General features: G+C 47.3%; 1 protein-coding gene across 1 annotated transcript; it reads left to right on the plus strand.

Moving 5' to 3' along the window:
* Window positions 1–1667: 1667 nt before the first annotated feature.
* LOC311317537 (carnosine synthase 1-like) lies at window positions 1668–14585 on the plus strand (the record flags this gene model as incomplete). The annotated part of the gene is made up of 10 exons (XM_084448611.1): window positions 1668–1749; window positions 5036–5064; window positions 8795–8981; window positions 9440–9529; window positions 10449–10900; window positions 11721–11940; window positions 12135–12220; window positions 12401–12632; window positions 12760–13013; window positions 13191–14585. 10 exons carry the CDS (start codon window positions 1668–1670, stop codon window positions 14583–14585), a joined length of 3027 nt encoding a protein of 1008 aa, XP_084304737.1.
* Between the last annotated feature and the right edge of the window lie 6732 nt (window positions 14586–21317).

Consider the following 21317-nt stretch of genomic DNA (forward strand, 5'->3'; position numbering starts at 1 on the left):
TGTTACTGTAATTCCATAAACATATAACACACAAAGGTATATGATTTTACTTATCTTAAACATTACATTTTAATAATAAACAAGCATGTACTGTAAATATTTCTAAGCGTAATAAATGAGAAGAAACAAATACTAATTTGTTTTGATTCAGCTACTGAACTCAAATGGTCTATTTCCGGTGCCAGATGAAATGCAGTAAAAGTTTCTAGTGAAGAGATCTAGTGAAGTTTCCTCTTATCTAATCTCTGTTTTGATGTAAACTAACGCACGCAAGATGGTTTGAGGTGAAACGTGTGCTCACGAGATCAGGATGTCAAAGTCAACTTTATTTATATAGCACTGTTCATACAAACAAATGTAGCACACTGTGCTTTACAGAATAGAGGAGAGGAGGTATTGTAAATGTAAAGCACTGCCACCAGCTGCTTCGAAATTGCGCCCCCTACGATCGGGGTGGTGTTACTGCCGGTGCAGATGGCAATCTTGAACGCTGGTCGGCTAGTGTAAAACATCCACGCGATGTAGATGACGTGAACATGGCTCAGGCCAGACGCCCGTTGATCGGTGACACTCTTAACTAAAGCAATCACCACCAAGGTCAGGAGAGTAGAGGAGAAAGCCAGAGCTCCACAGATCCTATTCAGAGCTAGGGATGACAAACGAGAGCGCTGTCATTTTTGTGGGAGCAGAGGCCATTGGAGAAAGAACTGTAAACAGAGAAGAGAGGCAGTGCGTGTGGCACAGAGAACAGCTTTCAACTTCATACACGGCTCCCCATTATCAGTAGTTGCCGCCGCTCTGCGTCCTAGGCCGCCCTATTACAAAAGCCAGAAGGCCTACATGTAACAACCACCTTGAACGGACGCCAAAACATAGAGTTCCTCCTTGAGTGTGGGTGGGACCGGTAGGATAACCCCTACTGGGTCTTGATATGTTGACAAAAAATCAATTCATCCCTTCATTTCCAACAAGGGAAAGTCATATGGAATCTGAGGCAGGTTAACAAACCTGACTTAGCAGAGTTGCCAATCTGGGCAAAAAACAAAAATGATTGTGGGCTTCTGAAAATGGAACCGGTCACCTTCACAGGCAGGCCTCCTACATGTACTCATCAGTATCCACTCTCCTCCCACCCTCCTTGAAATCTTTGAGGAGAGGGGTCCTGAAGAAAACTCACAGGGCCTCCAGCAGCCCAGCGTGTCCTGTGTTGAAACCTTCAGGTGAATGGCGCCTCTGTGTGAACTACAGAGTGGCCAATGAGTATGTGGATAAGATAGCGCCCCTAGTGGCAGACCCGTCCACCATTTTCAGTGCCCTGAAACCTGAACACCATGGTTTTCAGTCATCGACATGACACAAGGCTTTCACAGTGTCCCTCTTGCAGAAGAGGTGCAACCGTGGACAGCTTTCACTATTGATGGAGATCAATATCAGTCCACTCGAACGCCAATGGGTTTACACAACTTCCTAACCATCTGTCATCAGGCGTTGCGTAATCCCCTACGTGAAAGGCCTCCCATCACTTTCTATTCAAAGGGCAAGACTGCAAACATCCATGTAGTCAGTCGGTATGCACATGGCATGACTTAAGAGAACTTTGGAAACAGAGAGGTTTCCTGTCAGCATTAGGGACATCCATTAAGAATGGGGAGTTGGTCAGGGAGCTCATGGAGGCCATCAGCCTGCCAAAAGAGGTGACTGTGATAAAGGTCAAAGGACACCCTCGTGGAGACACTCCCGAGAGTCGAGGTAACACTCTGGCTGACCAAGCAGCAAAACAGGCAGCTCGAGACAGAGAGAACAAACAAGTGTATTTGTCTTCAGTCCAACCCGCACCCCCTTATCAGATTGATACTATCACTGACCTTAAGGTGATGCAGGTGGAGACTGATAGGGGGGGGGGGGTGGACATGGGAATTGGTTGCACCACAACGGTTGCTCCCTTATCTGGCAACAGATTCACACCACTGTCCTTACTATCCTCAGAGTAGTGGACTCGGACTGAAAGAATGAACCGTGTCATCAAGGAGAGAGTCACAAAGTCATCAGGAGGGCCGATGCTTTGAGTCTCGTGCTTTGCTCCATTTGAGCAACACACAATCGGGAGGCGGGCCTTAGCCCAACCAGTGGTCATCTGTGGCAAGCAGATGTTCATCTCACTCGTGAGGCGTTGAGTGGTTACTGTGAGGAATTGAGCATGGCTGTGGCCAGGGCCTACAAACAGGTGCTGGCAGCATGGAGCGAGATCCCCGAGGGGGGACATGCTCTAATCCCAGGCCAGTACGTGATGATAAAGAAGTTTCAAAGAGAGATATTAGATGTGAAGTGGGAGGGGCCTTATCAGATCTGGCTCATCACCCACACGGAAGTTAAGGTAGCAGGGAAACACAATTGGAGCCAAGCTAGTCAATGCAAGATGGTTGCGCCACCTGACACAGATTAAGATCTGTCTCAAAGTAAACATACCCTCATAGATTGGTTAACTTGTAGAGCCAAACACTCCAGACTAACAACATTGTGGCAGGGTAGCTTAAAGGAGTAGCCCCCCCAAAAATCAGGGACAGTCGTGGCAGTTGTTGCTCAAGCAGAGCCCTTGAGCTAAAGATCCACACAGCTTAGGTGTGGGGGCATACTCGGGGTGAAGAAAGCAAATATGGAGAATTACACGGTAATGTTCAAATTTGTTCCCACTGCTCGGATGACTGTAGCGCTGCTACAGGGACAGAGAGAATGGGTGCTAGAACTGTAGGCAGTTTAGAACGAACCTTCTAAATGGTCAAGTCTGGAGTCGACAGGGGCTCTTCTATAAAAAAGATAATAAATAAGAACCTCTATATGGTCTGAGAGAGAGAGAGAGAGAGGAGACATGCTCTCACAATCAGAGTCGTGGAATGCATGATGCTGTCGCAGTTTTCTTGTGTTTTTCTGTGCCAACCGGTGGAGTTGGAGAGAAGTCCTTCCGAGTTGACTTGGGACACGGTGGCCACGTGTGCTGGAGTTCAACAGGGAAGACTAAACGACTCCGGGTGGAGACGTCGACGACCAAGATGGGACACTTGAACCCTCACCCCACATACACTAACCTTTACATCCTCCATTCACAGCTTAATGGTTAGGGAGAGGGAAGCTGATGTGAAGTGTGTGGGTCATTTGTCATACTGTGAATAAAACTCCTCAGGTTGCACTTGAAATATACTCATTAAAACGGAGACAGGGGTATTGTGAAGTGTATTTTGTTAAAAGGGTTCTTTATCTCTGGGTCGGGGGACCCTCGAACTTGGAGTAATTTTCCTTTCACAGCAGAAATTCACACAGCAATACATGAAGTGATCTGATAGATAAATATTTTTGCTTTGCTTGAGAATTGTAATCATGCTAGAGGAAGGTATGATATGGTAGTGTTTAGACATTAACCTGTTTTAGCTTAGGCATGTTTCCATGTTTGCTTCTTTTTCTTTCTGCATAATGGCTGTTCAGGTTTAGGTTTTGGATGTCAACATTTCTCTTGATCATTATGATTTTGCTTGTTCACGTATAATCTAAAGGGGATTGATGAAAATGTTTTTTCAGAGAAATGTCTTGGTTTAACCTGATCCTGTTAGCTACATTACATTACATTACAGTCATTTCGCAGACGCTTTTATCCAAAGCGACTAACAATAATTGCATTTAACGTAGGAAAAGCCAATGTACTACTACTTGCCAGAACTCACAAGTGCATCTTCTTTCTAAAACAAGTGACTAAGAGCATAATCTAGTGCTGAAGGCAAAGTGCAACCAGTCGCCCCGAGGTAGCAGAGCGTAGCGGTCGGGAGGGGGTGTAGGGTTTGACCATGGCCTGGAGGTAGGAGGGGGATGTTCCTTTCATTGCCCTGTAGGCTAGCGCCAGAGTTTTAAACTGGATGCGAGCTGCTACAGGGAGCCAGTGTAGGGAATCAGCTGTTTCTAATTATGGTGTTGACCCCTGGATGTGTCTGTCGGCCGGAGTTTTCTGTAAGAAAAGTGTCTCCCTTCGCATAGACATACATCCCATCGGAGATAAGGGTGACATTCCATAGTTGGTACATTCTGTGGACAACAGTAATTGTTGTGGTTAGAGATAGAGACCTGGGCGCGGAACCACCGGCCGGTAATCTCGGCTACAAAGCCATAAGCCGCAGGAGAGACCAGACCAGTCCAGACCAGTCTGATCGGGGAAGGGGGGGGTGGAACGCCCCCGAACCATGAGAACCTTGCTCGAGCTCAGATGCTTTGATTTGGAGCCAGACAGCCACAGGCAGGCAAGCTGACATTAGACTAGATGCCATCGTCTCTTGTATGCTATAAACCTCCTGTAATAAACAGCTTTTGATTATCGCTCAAATCCCGTGTTGGAGAGACTCATTTTTGGGATACATCAGAACGAAGGGACACTGGACTGTGTGTTATTTGTGAGACATTGGGTGCCGTCTTTTATTGAAATCAAAACACAACGCAGAGCTGAATAAGGAAATTAGTATAAAAGACAACGAAAGTCAACAGTAACTATCCTTCGATAAATAAACTCTGGTAACTCAGTTGAACTGTTTTGCCTCTTAACCCATATTGAACAAGAAATTCTACTACACTGGCCAGTATCTTTATTCACTATTCAATTGCTGACAATGCAGCTTAAGTACAGTAGGAGGCTTGGCTGGTAGTTTTGGTGTCTGTGTCAGTCACTAATCGTAGTTTGATGTGAGCCAACAGGTTGACATGGTTTATATGTTAAAAATAGATGAAGCAGATTATAATGAATAATGGCCTTTAGATTTATGGAGCTTGTAGGACAACATCTCTGTGGGACATTCTAAACAATATTACAGTCTTACTGCAGGATCTTCAGTTATAATCTATCCTGCTTCTCTATAATCTACCCTGCTTTTCTCATTCTCTGCCCCTCCCCTCTCTCCCTGCTCTAAGTCATTTCATTTCCCTCCCTCTCTTTTCCGCACCCTCATACTTTGCCTCTCTCTCTCTCCCTCTCTCTCTCCCCCCCTCTCTCTCCCATTTCCAGGTCGCCTCTTGGTCACTGCAGTCACCATGGTGAGTTCAATCGAGGAGACAAAGTTAGCCTATATGCTTATATTTATACGAATGTATTTATATGTAATAAAATGCATACATTTAGATTTTAGAAAGTACTGTAATTACTTGTATAATGCTTTGTATAATTATTACCATGGATCGGTATTGGGATTGATCAAGGGCGAATATGAAATAGCAGCCACGAACTCAGCGGGTTATCCGAGATGCGGTAGCAGCGGCCAAAGCTCCTGCTGGCGGGGAGTGAAGCTTTTCAACTCGTCTGTCACTGGCTCCCTGGAGGAATTTAGCCTGGCTGCAATAACGTTATCGCGGACGGAATGAATACCATCTACTAGCAAACAAATCATGTTCAGCTATAATTAACCTGTTAAAACTAAGATGCCTGGATAAAAAATAATGTCTCCAATAGATATATTTGACAAAAATATGCAGGCCGGTTTTCATTTCATTGCATTTCACATAAACGTGAACTTGTTCGTGGACGCGCGTAGGACAGAAAAGCACAACTGCGCAAGTACAAAAGTCACCGGAAATAGCCAAATGACTACAAATTTAGCCAAGATGGCGCGGTTCAATAGGGTTTCACCAAGCCCCCAGGAATCGAAATCTAAAGTGAAGGCCTATTGAACCGCGCCATCTTGGCTAGATTTGTAGTCACTTGGCTATTTCCGGTGACTTTTGACTTGCGCAGTTGAGCTTCTCTGGCCGACGCGCGTCCACGAAAAAGTTCACATTTCTCTGAAATGTAGACGCGCGTTCCCGGCTCTCCCCGCTTTGATTTAGCAATGAAAACCGGCTTGCATATTAACCTGTTTTTGTCAAATATATCAATTGGAGAAATTATTTTTTGATCCTGGCATCTTAGTTTTAACAAGTTAAATATAATTGAACATGTTTTGTTTGCTAGTAGATGGTATTCATTCCGTTCGCGATAACGTTATTGCAGCCAGGCTAAATTCCTCCAGGGAGCCAGTGACAGGCGAGTTGAAGAGCTTCACTCCCCGCCAGCAGGAGCTCTGGCCGCGGCTACCGCATCTCGGAAAACCCGCTGAGTTCGTGGCTGCTATTTCACACTCGCCCTTGATCAATCCCAATACCGATCCATGGTAATAATGAATCAATCGTTCAGATCAGATCGGCAGTGCTGCATGCATGTTACAACATCATTGTTAGCTTTATTAACATAACCATAGCCTACATTTATCTCTCTAACGTTAGGCTATCCATCTTACACCAGTCGGCCATTCGATAGCTGGAAGCGGTCAACGCCAACGTTGACTGAAAACACCCAAACTCAGTGTATCGTTTCATCTTCATGCTACACATCAACTCCTTTACATTGTATGTGAATAAATTCCTGTTATTCTAAAAATATCCCATTTCTGTCCATTCCTGGAAAAGGCTAATAATTGCTGTCAAATGATCACTCCAGTTTATCACCGTATCCCACTACCATTTCAACTATGCACAGGAGGTTGTCTTGTGGTCATTTTCATTAAAAAATGTGAACTTTTTCGTGGACGCGCGTCGGCCAGAGAAGCTCAACTGCGCAAGTCAAAAGTAACCGGAAGGCCAGAAAAGCACAACTGCGCAAGTCAAAAGTAACCGGAAATAGTCAAATGACTACAAATTTTGCCAAGATGGCGCGGTTCAATAGGGCTTCATTGTTGATAGCGGCCAGTGAATGGAGTGGCTGTATCCAGTTTATATAATACATCCATGGGTTTCACTTTAGATTTCGAATCCTGGGGGGCTTGTTCGTATCGCTTCAAATTATCAGTGTAAACACCCAACCACCCATAACACACACATCTTCTGCCACTTCCGATCATTACAGTGAATTGTCTTCACACTACTGAAACACAGCAAGCTGTGCTCCAGTGTCTGTTTCATATTTCCTATTTATTTTCAAATAATTTCTGTAGGAAAACAAGTGTGTGAGATGAGACCCCCCCCCCCCTGTAGTTGGTTTGTTCCAACCTGCTCACAGACACAGATCCAGCGCGCGGCACGCTCCACTGCACACTGGCACAGAGCTTCTTGTAAGGGAACAGGGAACGAAAGAGCATCCATTCGGTACTTAACTGTTGTCTGTGAACTGTGTTAATTGAATGGCGGCACGCACATTAACCCAAGATAACTACCATGTTCTTTAACAAAGGCTACTTTTCTTTCAAAAAGCAGCTTTTTAAAATGATAGCATAGGTAACGTTAGAGCTGCTCAATTTGCTAGCTAGCACTGATCTGGAGCACACATTGCTTAAACACTTGCTAGTCTATTAATGTTCACTAAAGTAGCCATAGCCAAGTTAGCTCAAAATCAGCAGATCTCCCAACTTTCTAATCTAATGGTGCGTTTATCATTGGGAGCTGGGATTTTCTCAGTTCCTGGCATCACACAACACTCGCGTTCACACAGTTCCCAATGATAAAAGAACGCACCATAACTTTATCTCATGTCCTTCTGTGTGCTTCACAGTGTAGCTGACAATGGAGATGACATGTCATGACGACATTACCTAAAAAACGGGGCCAGGCTTTTTGTGCGAGGTGTAAGCCGTCGCACCAAGAAAAGCGAATGCCGATTTGTCCATGCCTCCGTCGGGTTGTTGACCTGCAGTTCTATGAAAAGCGAATGCCAATTTGTCCGTCGGGTTGTTGACCTGCAGTTCTATGTTGCTACCACAAGAGGCAGAGGTCCCAGAACATCAAAATAAAGACTCCACAGATTGTCCAGGTCAGCGGTGGCCGAGTGGATAGTGCATCTGACTAACACCCTGAAGGTTGCAAGTTCAATCCTTGGTGTGTACAGTATTTTGTCACTGGATGTTATAGAAGCTATGTAAAAATGCAGTTACCTGGTGGTTCTATGTCAGTTATTGAATTTATGTGGTAGAGCCACCGCCCATAAATAAATGAGCGTGGGTCATATTTGTTCATTATAGACCCTTTTACAGCCTTCGTCAGCACAAGTATGTGCGCGCATTCTTGAAACAGTAGCAGGGGGAGACAGATGAATTCAGAGCAAGGAGCACTAGGTGCTTAAGAGGGAGGATCATGGTAGTACTTCTTGAAGAGATGAGTTTTGAGCCTGCGGCGAAAAATGAGCAGAGATTCTGCTGTCCTGATGTCAATGGGTAGTTCGTTCCACCACTGCGGGGCCAGGACAGAGAAGAGCCGTGACCGTGTCGATCGACCGCAGGGGCCTCGGAGTGACGGAGCAACCAGTCGCCCCGAGGTAGCAGAGCGTACTGGTCAGGAGGGGGTATAGAGTTTGACCATTTATTGACCATTAGTTTGTAATTTATTGCTTTATAAATGTTCTTAGCCGGTAGACAAACATACTCCAGGAGCTTGCTCGATCGCCTTGTTGAGAGGGGTCAGGGAAGAATTTTTACAGCTCACTTATCTGGCCCCCGGGTGATACAGTTTTTTTGCTTCCCTCTGGAATATGTAGGGGTGGGTCGTATGCCCACCTCCCTTGTTCTCTGTTAAGCGCATTGTGTTGCCTCTGGGTATGAAATGCGCTAAACAAATAAAGCTTTGATTAATTGATTTATTGATTGATTGATTGATTTGACCATAGCCTGGAGGTAAAAGGGGGCTGTTCCTTTCATTGCCCTGTAGGCTAGCGCCAGAGTTTTAAACTGGATGCGAGCCACTACCGTGAGCCAGTGCAGGGAACATTTACCCGGCCAACTCCCCCCTCCCCCCCCCTCCCCTGCAGCTTTCTCTCAGCTCTCTCCCCGGCGCGGTGGGCCCCCGACCCCGTCTCCCCTCCTCCCTCCGGGGCTGCGCGGGCACCGAGGGTCCCAGAGCAGCATGGTCCTCCGGCCCAGAGGGGGCGCTCTACGACACCCTGCAGAAGGCCTTGAAGGAGGTCGACCTGCCTGGTACACTGGACCTGCCACACGGTCAGTAGGGTGAAACGCTGCACAGCATCGTGTGGCGTTGCAGAACTCATGCAGAGAGCCCTCAGCTAGAGGCTGCTGTCGACACAACTTCACACTTGCTGCACTTTTGAATGTGAACACATGATCATCTCTCTCTCTCGATCCTAATGTATATATTTTCTATACTGGGGATATTTTTTTTATAAAGCCCATAGGGAATTTTTAAAACCTTCTCACTCATCTTTCCTCCGTCTGCACCTGCTTTTATTGAGCTGCTTTTGCCCCTTCTTTTATCTGTTTAATATATCTTGTATACTTATTTTTTTTTTATTGTTAACTCGCTTATTGTTTGATGCTCGACGTTATTGTAAATGAGGTTCGCCTCAATGGTCTTTCGAGTTTAAATAAAGGCTAAAATAAAAATTAAAAATAAATAAATAAATATTGTTCCATCCTTTCTTTCTCTCTCTCTCTCTCAGGCGTGAGTCACTCTGAGCTGTGCGTCTGTGTCCTGGGTTCCCCTCTGCCCTTCCTCTCTCTACTGCTGGAGGCTGGACACAGGAGTCCAGGTATGGAAACACAAACTACTTACTCTAAAAACCACACCCAGGTGGTGAAGTAAGCGGCACAGGTTTATGAGCAATCTCTACTGCCCTCTGCTAGTGTGGAACGGTTTCAGCTACTCCTGATTGGACACACACACACGGATAGACACACATGTCCCATATAGAAATGGCTGTACTGCTTTAAAATACATAAACAATACATTATATACATCACACTAGCAAGAAGCAGACTGTGTTCCCTGGAGACATGAATCACTCACACCTTCAATCCATCTGGTAAGACTATAATTACATTGGCATGCACCGTCGTTGCTATTGTTTTAAACATGCTCTATAAATACATTTTGATTTGATTTGATGTACCCGCCAGAACAATGATACCTGTAGTTACTTTTGACCTGAAACCATAAGGTATAAGTTAGGCTCTACGGTGTTATCCAGTGTCTGTATGATATGAATACTATTACTACTGTTAATGTAATTAACCCACATTAGAGAAATGCTACAGCAACAGTATGCTGACGTTGCAGGTTGACGTTTAAGTGCTAACGCTACTGACGCCACCTCTATTTATACATATTCATCCTCCCCTTTACCCTCTGCTGTCACCAATAACAGTTTCAAACATTGTGAAAATTAGCTGCAGGCAAAACTACCGTCCTCTATCAGTGCTTCCCTCTCCAGTGACTTTTAATGAAATATATATATTAATATATTTCCAAACTCTGTACATATCGCCCACATCACAAATATATTTGTCTTTTTTTCGTGAAAAGCTGTGCTTTTTGCGATATAAAGACCTCTCTCCTCTTCTTCCATTTTCTTCTTTCTCTCCCTCCTTTTCTACTTCCTCTCTCTTCCTCTTTCCCTTTTCCTCTCTATTTCTCCCCCTCCACCTCTCTCTCCCTATTGCTCTCTCTAGGAGACGCCCTGCTGTGCCTGTCTCCCTCCTGGCTCTCTCGCTCCGCCTCCTCCCTCCTGGTCCACAAGGCCGTCACCTTTGACCTCGGGGGACGCACCTTCCTCTCCACCTTCTACCCTCCGCGCAGGGTCACCTACTTCCTGTCATGTGACCCGTGGGCGGAGGAGGAACTGACCAGGGAGACCGACTGCCCGGCCGGAAGTTCCGGAACCCTTGGGCGGTTCTGGAGGGATGTCCTGGTCACTAGGATTCTACTGCAGAAGTCTAAGATCTACTGCCCACCTACCATGGCCCTTCTGATGCCCCCGGGGCAGATAGCCATGGAGGAGGGCAGAGTGGGAGGGGTGGAGGTGGTACACCTGGGGACGGGGCTGGAGGAGGAGGAGCTAAACTCCCTGAGGAACAAGGTGGAGTCCTTCCTGGAGTCCGAGACCACAAGGCAGTCAGACAGGGTACATACTGTTCCACCGTCATACTTCTCAGTGTCTTAATCAGCCCAGGTGTTAGCCTAGCCTATCTCTTTTTATGGACAGCACTATGTGCTACATTGATTTGTATGAATGGTGCTATATAAATAGAATGACACTGACATTGACATAGCCACCAACTAGGTAGGACTGCAAGATTATCTCATTATGGAACAAGAACATGATGAAGCAGGAACATGTTCAACCATTCCTTAAATGCTCAGTTCCTGGATGTCACCTAATAGCATATCTCAGACATGCTTCTCAATATAATTCATAATTCACAACCTTGAGCGGCGACAACCCCACACAACACACATTCATCTGTGGCAGCCGGTGGAAATTGTTCCCTGCATTTCACCCATCCAAGCTGTCCTCCTTCAGGGCCAGCAGGCAGCTATCGTTCATGGCGCCTGGTGACCAAGGCCAAGTGCTCAGTCCAGGTCCTGGTCAGGGACAGGATTGAAGAGCATCTGTTCTTCTGCATGTTTAGTATTGAGTATCATATTGAGTTCTTTGGGAGGAAACCCTTGTGAAAACAGGGAGAACATGCAAACTCCGCATAGAAAGGCCCGGAGACCTTGCTGTGAGGCGACTGTACTAGGTACTGCGCTACCGTGCCGCACGTGAGCGATTTTGGGGTTCAGTGTTTTGCTGAAGGACACTGGGAATGAACCGGGGACCTTGCGATCCCCAGCCGGCAGCTCTACTTCCCGAGCTAGTTGTACACAGTTGTTGTTGAGATTTGCTAAGCTAACGATATCAATCCACGAACGGTTTCATCTGACCTCTTGGTATTTTGAAGGTGGTCCTCAGGTGCAGCGGTGGGAGGTTTGCGTGCGAGACAGCCGGCGCGATGGAGCCCCCTGTCTTCCTGCCCAGGAACTGCAAGGAAGAGGTGTGGGCCAGGGTAGGCCGGCTGCTGCTCCTGCTGCTTCCTGGAGAGGCTGTGCTGCTGGAGGCCTACTGTCCTTCACTGAAGCCTGGGGCTAGAGTAGAGGACCAAACCTGGGAGCAGTACATTGGTGAGGGACCAAGAGTCAAGTCTATGGGGTGGGGGGGGGGGGGTTCTGAATGGTTATCATTTCTTAATGTTCAAGGGGAGGGCAGTGGTAACTTTTTTTTCTTGCAGATGAAACATTAAATTCAGTGCTATAGGTCATCCGTTTGCTAGTCGTGTGGAGTGGTCATGGTGAGGTTGTTGTTGTCTCTGTGTCAGACTGCAGACCCCTGGTCCCTGACCTGGCCTTCAGACTGTGTGCCATCACCACTCGCTCTCCTCAGGACATACCTCTCCTCTACAAGGTGAGGGGGAGGAAAAGGAAGAGGCGTAGGAGAGGAGGAGGGGAGGTGGGAGGAGGAGTGAGATGAAGAAGTAGGAGAGGAGGACAGACACGACGAGGAAGTTTAGGACAGCACAGACTCTGCAAGAGGACGAGTCTCTCTGACTCTCCGTCTCTCTCTCTCTCTCTCTCTCTCCATCAGTTGGAGTGCAGGTTGGGCGCCTCTGACGCCCCCGTCTCTCGCGGTCACACCCTCAGCCAGTCCTTGGAGACCACCCTGTCAGAGTGCGGCTTCACTGACCCCACCCTGGCCGTGTCCCTCCGTCGCCTGGCAACCGACACAGCTCTGGCCTGCCTCCGTGTCGTCATGGAGACGGAGTCAAACATGTCCCCGGACTGCCGTGGTGGGGCTGGTGCTCAGACCGACATGATGGGTAGGGTGTTTGTTTGTGTGTGTGTGAGTGTGTGTGTGCGCGTGCGTGAATGTTCAACGTACAAACAGACAAAGATTATGTTACAGTACAGTTAAAAGTTTCCTCAGTGTGTCTTTTTCTGGTACAGGAGTGGACTTCCTCTTCACCCTCGACGGCTCCTTCATCAAGCCTGTAGTCCTGGGCCTGCACCCCTTTCTCTGTCTCCACTCCTCTTTCCCTGAGCGAGGGATGGAGGCGGAGGGATGTTGGGGCTCTCTCCTCCTCTCCCCCTTCATCCGCTCCCAGGCGTACCTGGTCCAGGGGAGGACGGTGCTGGTGGTGGGGGCCGGAGGACACAATAAGTGGTTCATCTGGGACGAGGCCAAACGCTACAAACTCAAGGTGACTGACTGTCGATGTGCAGTAGAATCGGCGGATGCGTGCGCGTTGGTAGAATACCGGACAAGCGTTGTTTACATTTGTTTGTGTTGTGCAATCAAAATGACACGTTGATGAGAAACCTCTGACGCCATATGAGTGTGTTATAACGAGCTAACCGACACTCTCTCCACCAATCAGATCCTGTTCGTCCACAGCGATCCCACCCACTTTGCCTCATCATTGGTCGATCACTTCCTCGCCCTCCCGGACCTCCTCAACCATCGCAGTGGCGACCAGAACTGCATCCGCATCTGCGACTGGCTGACCTCCTCCGGTCTCCGCCCCGACGGCTGCGTGTGCTTCTGGGACAACTGCGTGGTCTTGACAGCGCTCATCTGTGATAGGCTGGGGCTCAGAGGCCCGCCTCCCGAGGCCGTGCGCATCGCCAAGGAGAAGAGCCGCACGCACCAGCACCTCTTGGGGCTCCAGAGGTCAGCGGGGGTCCGCCCAGTCCCAGACGAGCTGGAGACAGACCTCTTCCGTGACAAGCCTGACCCTCTCTCCCCCTCTCCCTCCCCCTCCTCTCGGTCCGCCAGCCCTCTCAGCCCGTCCCCTCCCCTGCTCTCTCCGCCCCCCTGCGCCTACGCCGTGCCCTGCGCTCATGTGGAGAGCGCCCTGGACCTGGAGAAGGCGGTCCTAGGAGGACCCGCCCGGCTGGGCACGGCGGCAGTCCACTTCCCGGCGGTGATGAAGCTGGAATACGGCGCCGGGGCCGTGGGCGTGAGGAAGGTGGGCTCTCTGGCCGAGGGCCTGGCTCACTTGGAGCGCATCTCCAGGGACCTGAGGGAGGACACGTACTACCCCGGCATCGGGCGGTGCTGGGGCAACGCCATGACTCTAATGGAGTACGTCGGGGGCACGGAGCACGACGTCGACATCCTGCTGTTCGACGGGCGGCTGGAGGGGGCCTTCGTGTCGGACAACGGCCCCACGCGCGCCCCCGCCTTCACCGAGACGGCCGCCCAGATGCCCTCGGGGCTGGCGCCGGACCGGTTGGCCCAGCTGGTCCGCGCCGCGCACCACGCCTGCCTGGGCTGCGGCCTGCGCGACGGAGTCTACAACGTGGAGCTGAAGATGACCGAGCTCGGGCCCCGCCTCATCGAGATCAACGCCCGCATGGGGGGCTTCTACCTGCGCGACTGGATACGCCGGCTGTACGGCGTCGACATCCTCCTCGCCGCCTTCGCCGTGGCGTGCGGCCTGCGGCCCCGGCTGCCGTCGGCCACGGGGCTGCCGGCCCGGGGCCACTTTGCCGGGGTGATGTGCGTGGTGTCGCAGCACCTCCAGGCCCTGCGGTCCACGGCCGGCCCGGAGCGCCTGCGACGGCTCCACCAGCAGGGGGTGCTGTGCCTCAACGAGTTTGCGGTGGAGCTGATCTCCGGGGAGTACGAGGTGCCGTTCTGTAACGTCGGGGTGAGGGATGACCGCAGTGCCGCCAACGCGCGCCGCCGCCTGCTGGCTCTGTGCCAGGGCCTGGGGCTGCACTGCCCCCCGCACTACGACCTGGCCTACTTCCTGTCCCACTTCAACTAAGAGGAAGAGGCCAAGGAATAAAGCTCTTTTACACAACAAAGAAATTGACAATAAAGCTGTTTGAATCTGAATCTTGGAAATCAGAAAGAGGGTCAAATGGGTTCTGTAAATGCCTTGGTGATACGTATCAGCACATTCAGTACATAGATTCATATTTGAGCTTGATTATTTTGTAGTCAGATAATCTACATTATGTGCAGTTGATCACGAGGGGAAAAACCTCTGATGGCATCAAAACATTAATTTAAACCTTTCTAGACTTAAATTTGGGGACCATCAACTGATTAAATTGATCGTTTTGAAATCAAAGTGAATGTCAATCAAAGTGAATGTTTGAAATGCGTGTATGTGCTCAAAGGTTGTATTGTGTCATTATCATTATATGAATGGGTAGGAAGTAAGTATGTAGGCTACAAGGTAATGGTCTGCATGTTTGTGGGGATAGTGTTAGAGGTTGATAATGAGGATCAGGCTAGTCTGGGGCCTGTCTCGTTCGCAGTTGTTTCGCCGGTCTATAGCGGAGGCGCCATGACGCATCGCATAATCATCTGGTCTGGACCGGAAGAAGAACAGTTGTTGTAATGTTTTTACTGTAGGCTGCACATGGTGAAGTTTCGAGTAGATAACATTCGCGATGGCATCACCAGGCATAACACCGACGAAAATTGTAAAAGAAGATGCGAAGAGAACTACCGGTTAAGGAAAAATAAAGCAAGCTGATGTTGGAGGCGGGCTCTACAGGCTTGAGCCGGATGAGGGAGCGGGCTTAAGGCAGTGAAGTAAATAGACACCAGGCTCTTCTCCCCGAGGAGAGACTGGTGAAGCAAGGCTAGGATCAGGCCGAGGCACCATGTGTTTGTGTGTGGATGTTTGTGTGTGTGTGTTTGTGTGTGTGTGTGTCTGTCTGGGGTGGGGCTGGGATTTTTGGTTTGGAATAACTTCAGTTGTGTTCGGAGCAGGGTTGGTGATTGGGGGTGACAGTCTAAAGTCCATGTCCTGAGTTTACAGTTAGGGTGAAAGGTGATTCCCCCAAAATTCCCTTAAGAGGTCATACCTAGTAACACATAACACATACAGTAACTGATTATTTTCCCACTGCTGTAAGTGCAATGTGTTTTGTAATGTGAAACCATGCAACAGCCTTGGCCCCAGAGAGACAGCTCATCTTGGCACGAGCGTCTGGGCTCTGACATAGGCCTGATTCATACTCTATTCATACGCTACACTGACGCGGCTGTGAACGTAGGCTCTATGCTAGTACCCTACTAACACAGTACGTAAAGCCGACGGGACACATTGGCGACGGCACCAACAGCGGACACAGTCGCAGAATACGCTTGCGTTTGATGCGTCAACTTTGACGGATGGCGGAAGGCGTGTCTGCCGCACGCAACAACAACCAATCACATTGTCCAAAACTGCGCTCGCAACAGCCGAGTATATTCTCCGAACCTGCTAGCGCGAACTATTTTGAAAACCCACCCGGCTTTTCGTTTAGTGCTGTCATGGATGCTAATCTGGTCGAACGTGTGGCGATCGTTTATGCATTGTGGTTGAGGCAACGTGAACGTGGTGCCCGCAGGTATTGGGTACATCCTATCCTGAAAACAAACAATTCAAACAGCGATTGTCCTCCATCTTGGTATCGAAAAATGTGAAATCCCGCCTTGCGATGACGTCTTTCTCCGTCAAGACATCTGATTGGTCGGCAGCTCCGGCAACGCATCTGAAAGTTGAAAATGTTTTAACTTTCGACGCTAGCAACGCAGGCAACGCAACGCACCGGGACAACAACGGAACCAGAATGCCATTCGGCTGCGGCCATTGAAAGTGAATGGCATCCGTCAAAGTTGACGCATCAAACGCAAGCGTGTGAGTCCCCCTAGGGACGCCCGGCTCACACGCTTGCGTTTGATGCGTCAACATTGACGGATGGCGGAAGGCGTTTCTGCCGCACGCAACAACAACCAATCACATTGTCCAAAACTGCGCTCGCAACAGCCGAGTATATTCTCCGAACCTGCTAGCGCGAAATATTTTGAAAACCCACCCGGCTTTTCGTTTAGTGCTGTCATGGATGCTAATCTGGTCGAACGTGTGGCGATCGTTTATGCATTGTGGTTGAGTCAACGTGAACGTGGTGCCCGCAGGTATTGGGTACATCCTATCCTGAAAACAAACAATTCAAACAGCGATTGTCCTCCATCTTGGTATCGAAAAATGTGAAAATCCCGCCTTGCGATGACGTCTTTCTCCGTCAAGACATCTGATTGGTCGGCAGCTCCGGCAACGCATCTGAAAGTTGAAATTCTTTAACTTTCGACGCTAGCAACGCAGGCAACGCAACGCACCGGGACAACAACGGAACCAGAATGCCATTCGGCTGCGGCCATTGAAAGTGAATGGCATCCGTCAAAGTTGACGCATGAAACGCAAGCGTGTCCCCCGGGCTCACACGCTTGCGTTTGATGCGTCAACATTGACGGATGGCGGAAGGCGTTTCTGCCGCACGCAACAACAACCAATCACATTGTCCAAAACTGCGCTCGCAACAGCCGAGTATATTCTCCGAACCTGCTAGCGCGAACTATTTTGAAAACCCACCCGGCTTTTCGTTTAGTGCCGTCATGGATGCTAATCTGGTCGAACGTGTGGCGATCGTTTATGCATTGTGGTTGAGGCAACGTGAACGTGGTGCCCGCAGGTATTGGGTACATCCTATCCTGAAAACAAACAATTCAAACAGCGATTGTCCTCCATCTTGGTATCGAAAAATGTGAAATCCCGCCTTGCGATGACGTCTTTCTCCGTCAAGACATCTGATTGGTCGGCAGCTCCGGCAACGCATCTGAAAGTTGAAAATGTTTTAACTTTCGACGCTAGCAACGCAGGCAACGCAACGCACCGGGACAACAACGGAACCAGAATGCCATTCGGCTGCAGCCAAAGTGAATGGCATCCGTCAAAGTTGACGCATCAAACGCAAGCGTGTGAGCCGGGCTGCCCTCACTGCTGCTGAAATCCGTAACTACGATGTGATTAAATAACGTGACAATGCTGTTACATTACAGTCCCACCCGGACTTTATTGGAAATGTACATTTGTCACAGTGGGTCAGAACATTTGTAAATTACTTAGGTTTAAAAATGAATTTTGAAGTCATACAGTTACAGAATTGTAATAATGAGGAGCAATCCTGCATGTCTGTTTTGTGTGTAATTTCTAATTGACAGTTAATATTAACACTAAAGATTTGCAGTGTAGGCCTAATAAAAATAATGACAAAAATATGCCTACGAATAAAGTCCTAATTTTGCAACCTAAATGTATATTGGAACATTTTGACAGAATTAGATTATTGAATAGAGAATAGAGAATATTATTTTATAAAGAAAAGGGCAGGAGTTCTGGGGAGCCTAGACCTGCATTACATCTTAAATGGTGTTGAGAGACTCGCGTTGAGGTATCTGATTAGCGGGAGAACATTTACGCTGAATTATTAACTATGGCAAATGTTAAAATGTAAAACAAGTAAATAAAACAAGTAAATAATGTAATGTAATGTAATGTAATGCATCATCCCCAACATGGGCGGCAGCAGTGAGTAGGCTAAACAAAGCAGAGAGCGCCGAATCGCCGGTAGAAGAAGACAGTCGATGCGCTGTGGATATTAGACATTTAAGTGTACAAATTTGCCTTTTATTTGAAAGGTGGGGGACTACAAACTGTAGAGACCTCGGAGAAAAGGCTTTCATCTTTCCAACGATGTGTTTACTTTGGTGATTAACGAAACTGTTTTGTTTGTAGACTCTGAGCGGGCCGAGGAAGCGCATTCAGGTAAACTGCATTGAGAGTAACGGAGTTATCTGTAGGATATCGCCCTGGACCAGGTCTATGGGGAGTTATCTGTAGGATATCACCTGGACCAGGTCTATGGGGAGCCTACCTACGCCCTAGCGGCACATCTCAATAAAGACTTTTTAACTTTTGGCAGTTGCTTTATTTTAAACGAGAGAATAGTATTATAATATTAACGCCAAATCCAGGATACTCGTGAAGGCGCCTGCGTTGTTATGAACGGAACGCTGCTAGGCTGCTAGAATCGGCTACTAGAATAAGCCAGCTAATTTATGGCAACAAAGTCTTTATAATAAAGTCTTTATTGAGATATGCCGCTATACGCGTGGGTGGGCTGCCCAGCTCAGTCTTGTTGTTCCGACCACGGTTTAATTTGCAAAAGCACCTTCATCACACCTGTCTGAAAGTGCCAATCAAGTGATTTACAGTGATTCTAGAACTCTATGACGCACACAAAGTGGTTTTGTCAAAAGAGCCTTACAAACCGTGACGTCACAGAGCGGCCTTGTGACGTGGGCCAGGAGGAGTATAAAAGCCAGAGAGCGACAGAGGAAGAGCAGCCAGAGAGAGAGAGAGGGGGGCGTCTCCCTCTCTCTCCCTGGCTCTCTCTCGTGGGCCAGAGAGAGAGAGAGAGGAGAAGGAGATATCATCTTGACATCTCCTCCTCCTCCCCCCTTTCAGGTTCACAGAGAGAGATCTTGGTTCTCTCTCAGTGAGCCAGAGAGGGGGGGTGGAGATGTCTAGATGGTATCTCCTTCTCCTCTCTCTCTCTCTCTGGACCACTGAGAGAGAGTCAGGGAGAGAGAGAGAGATGTCCTCTTCTCTCTCTCTCCTCTTCCATGGCTCGGAGGAGGAGGCGGTGGTGGTGGCAAATTATAAAAACTAAATAAAGAATTTTTTTAATAATAAAAACTGATTCTGATTCTGATTCTAATTGTAAGGTATAGTGATAAGATAAGATATCCATGTTAGCATATAGGAGTACTGTTATAGTTACTGTTAGCACTTCAGACTTCCACTGTGTCATCAGCTGCTGGCCCCTCTTCCCAGAGCAACCGACGTATTTCCAACCGTAGTTTCGCGTCGCCCTGATTCAACCAGGTGTTATGCGGAATTCTGTGACCATCAGTGACCAGATCCAGATCAGATCCGGTGGTTACTGATTTCCGCATGTTAATACACCGACATCTGTGATCACTCTACACATCTGTGGTCTCACATTTCGGTGCGTTAATACACAGAATACAAAGTGTTAATACACATAATACAGTGTTAATACACTTTGAAGCTTCAAGCACCGCCACCACCACAGAAGAAGATTTTGGTACACTCTGAGCGTGTGGGGTTGCTGCCTTGCATCAGCGGCCCTATCGGTTCGTGTGAAATAGCACTTGCGCTCGCGTAAAGTTACAATTTTGGGCACGACACGTTTCTACGCAAGGATGCGTCAACATCACCTTGCGTAGCTTGCATAGCTCGCTCTAGCGTAGCTTGCGTAGAGTATGAATGGGCCCTTACATGTTTGGTGTCAGGTGTCAGCCCTCGTGCGCCCCCTGGTGTTCAGCAACTGAAAAGTATGGGGATTTCTGTCTGATTGCATTGCAGGATTTAAATTCTAATGTCATAGGTCATGTATACAGTACACGATATATTTCAGAAATTCACTCCATTCGAAAATGTACATCTGGACCAGAGTGCCTTTTCATACTTCACCTCTTCCTTGTTTCTTCTTTCTAAAGACAGAGTCCAGAATGCTATGACGATCCAATCTGAACATCTAACTTTTGTATTCATTTAGTAATAATGCTGATTTAATTCTCTATATTAGTTTGTTTAGTTGAATGATTCTGACTGTGATTAAATGTGGATTTTATTTATATGTGACAAAAAATTTATGTAATGTTTACATACTGTATTATACACCATTGTTTTACATAATCCATTATATAGTGTCCGACCGATATGCTTTTTCTAAGGCCGATCCGATACCGATTTTTGGGTATCGTTGCAGTGGCCGATACTGATACGACACCGATATTTTGGGCCAATATCTGTGGCCGTTATCCCAATATTTGGTGGCCGATATTCTGGTAGTGGAGGCCGATATTCAATAGCTTTAATATTTTCTCTTTTTTTATTTTGTAAGTAACCACAACAGAAAGGTTCAATAGAAAACAAATGTATTACTTAAACATTACAATCGTCCTTTCACTTGTAAACATTCTAATTGTCCTTTCTGGGCAGCAAAGGAACTTCTGCATCTGTTTTACCAACAAAATTATATTTTGAAGGTCTGAGAGAATCAAACATACAAACTAAAATGGCTTTTATGTCTCACCAGACTCAGCACACACAAAAAATGAAAAATTAAATATATCATCAAATAAATAATTTTGTACTGTGATTTTGTACAAAAGGTACAAAAAATGCTTATCAGATGAAAAATAAAATTATTAACAAAAAATAAAAATAAATTGTGCAATGTGCATTTCTACAAAAAGGTAAAAAAAATGCTAAAGGCAATTGGGAACAGTAAGCAGAACAATCAGTATATAACATGTAATGTAAACATTGCAGGAACATTCTGCCATTATATAAAACAAAGGCCTCCATCAGAAACAGACTTCTTACAAGCCATTATAAAGCCTATAAAATGTAATGTAAACATTACAGATACTGCCATTATAAGGAATGAAAAGAAACACAGGCCTATATAAAGGAAGTGACTTCTATTAAAGGTATAATATGTAATATGTGGATTAAAATAAACATTTTTTCAAAAATAATACATCCATAGGGCTTTGCAAAGGCTACAGAGTAAAAGTATTGCTGTTCCATAAAAAAATATATTTCGTCTGAAATTATTACATTATG

This window comes from Borostomias antarcticus (genome assembly GCF_949987555.1).
Source record: "Borostomias antarcticus genome assembly, chromosome: 14".
NCBI lineage: Eukaryota > Metazoa > Chordata > Actinopteri > Stomiiformes > Stomiidae > Borostomias > Borostomias antarcticus.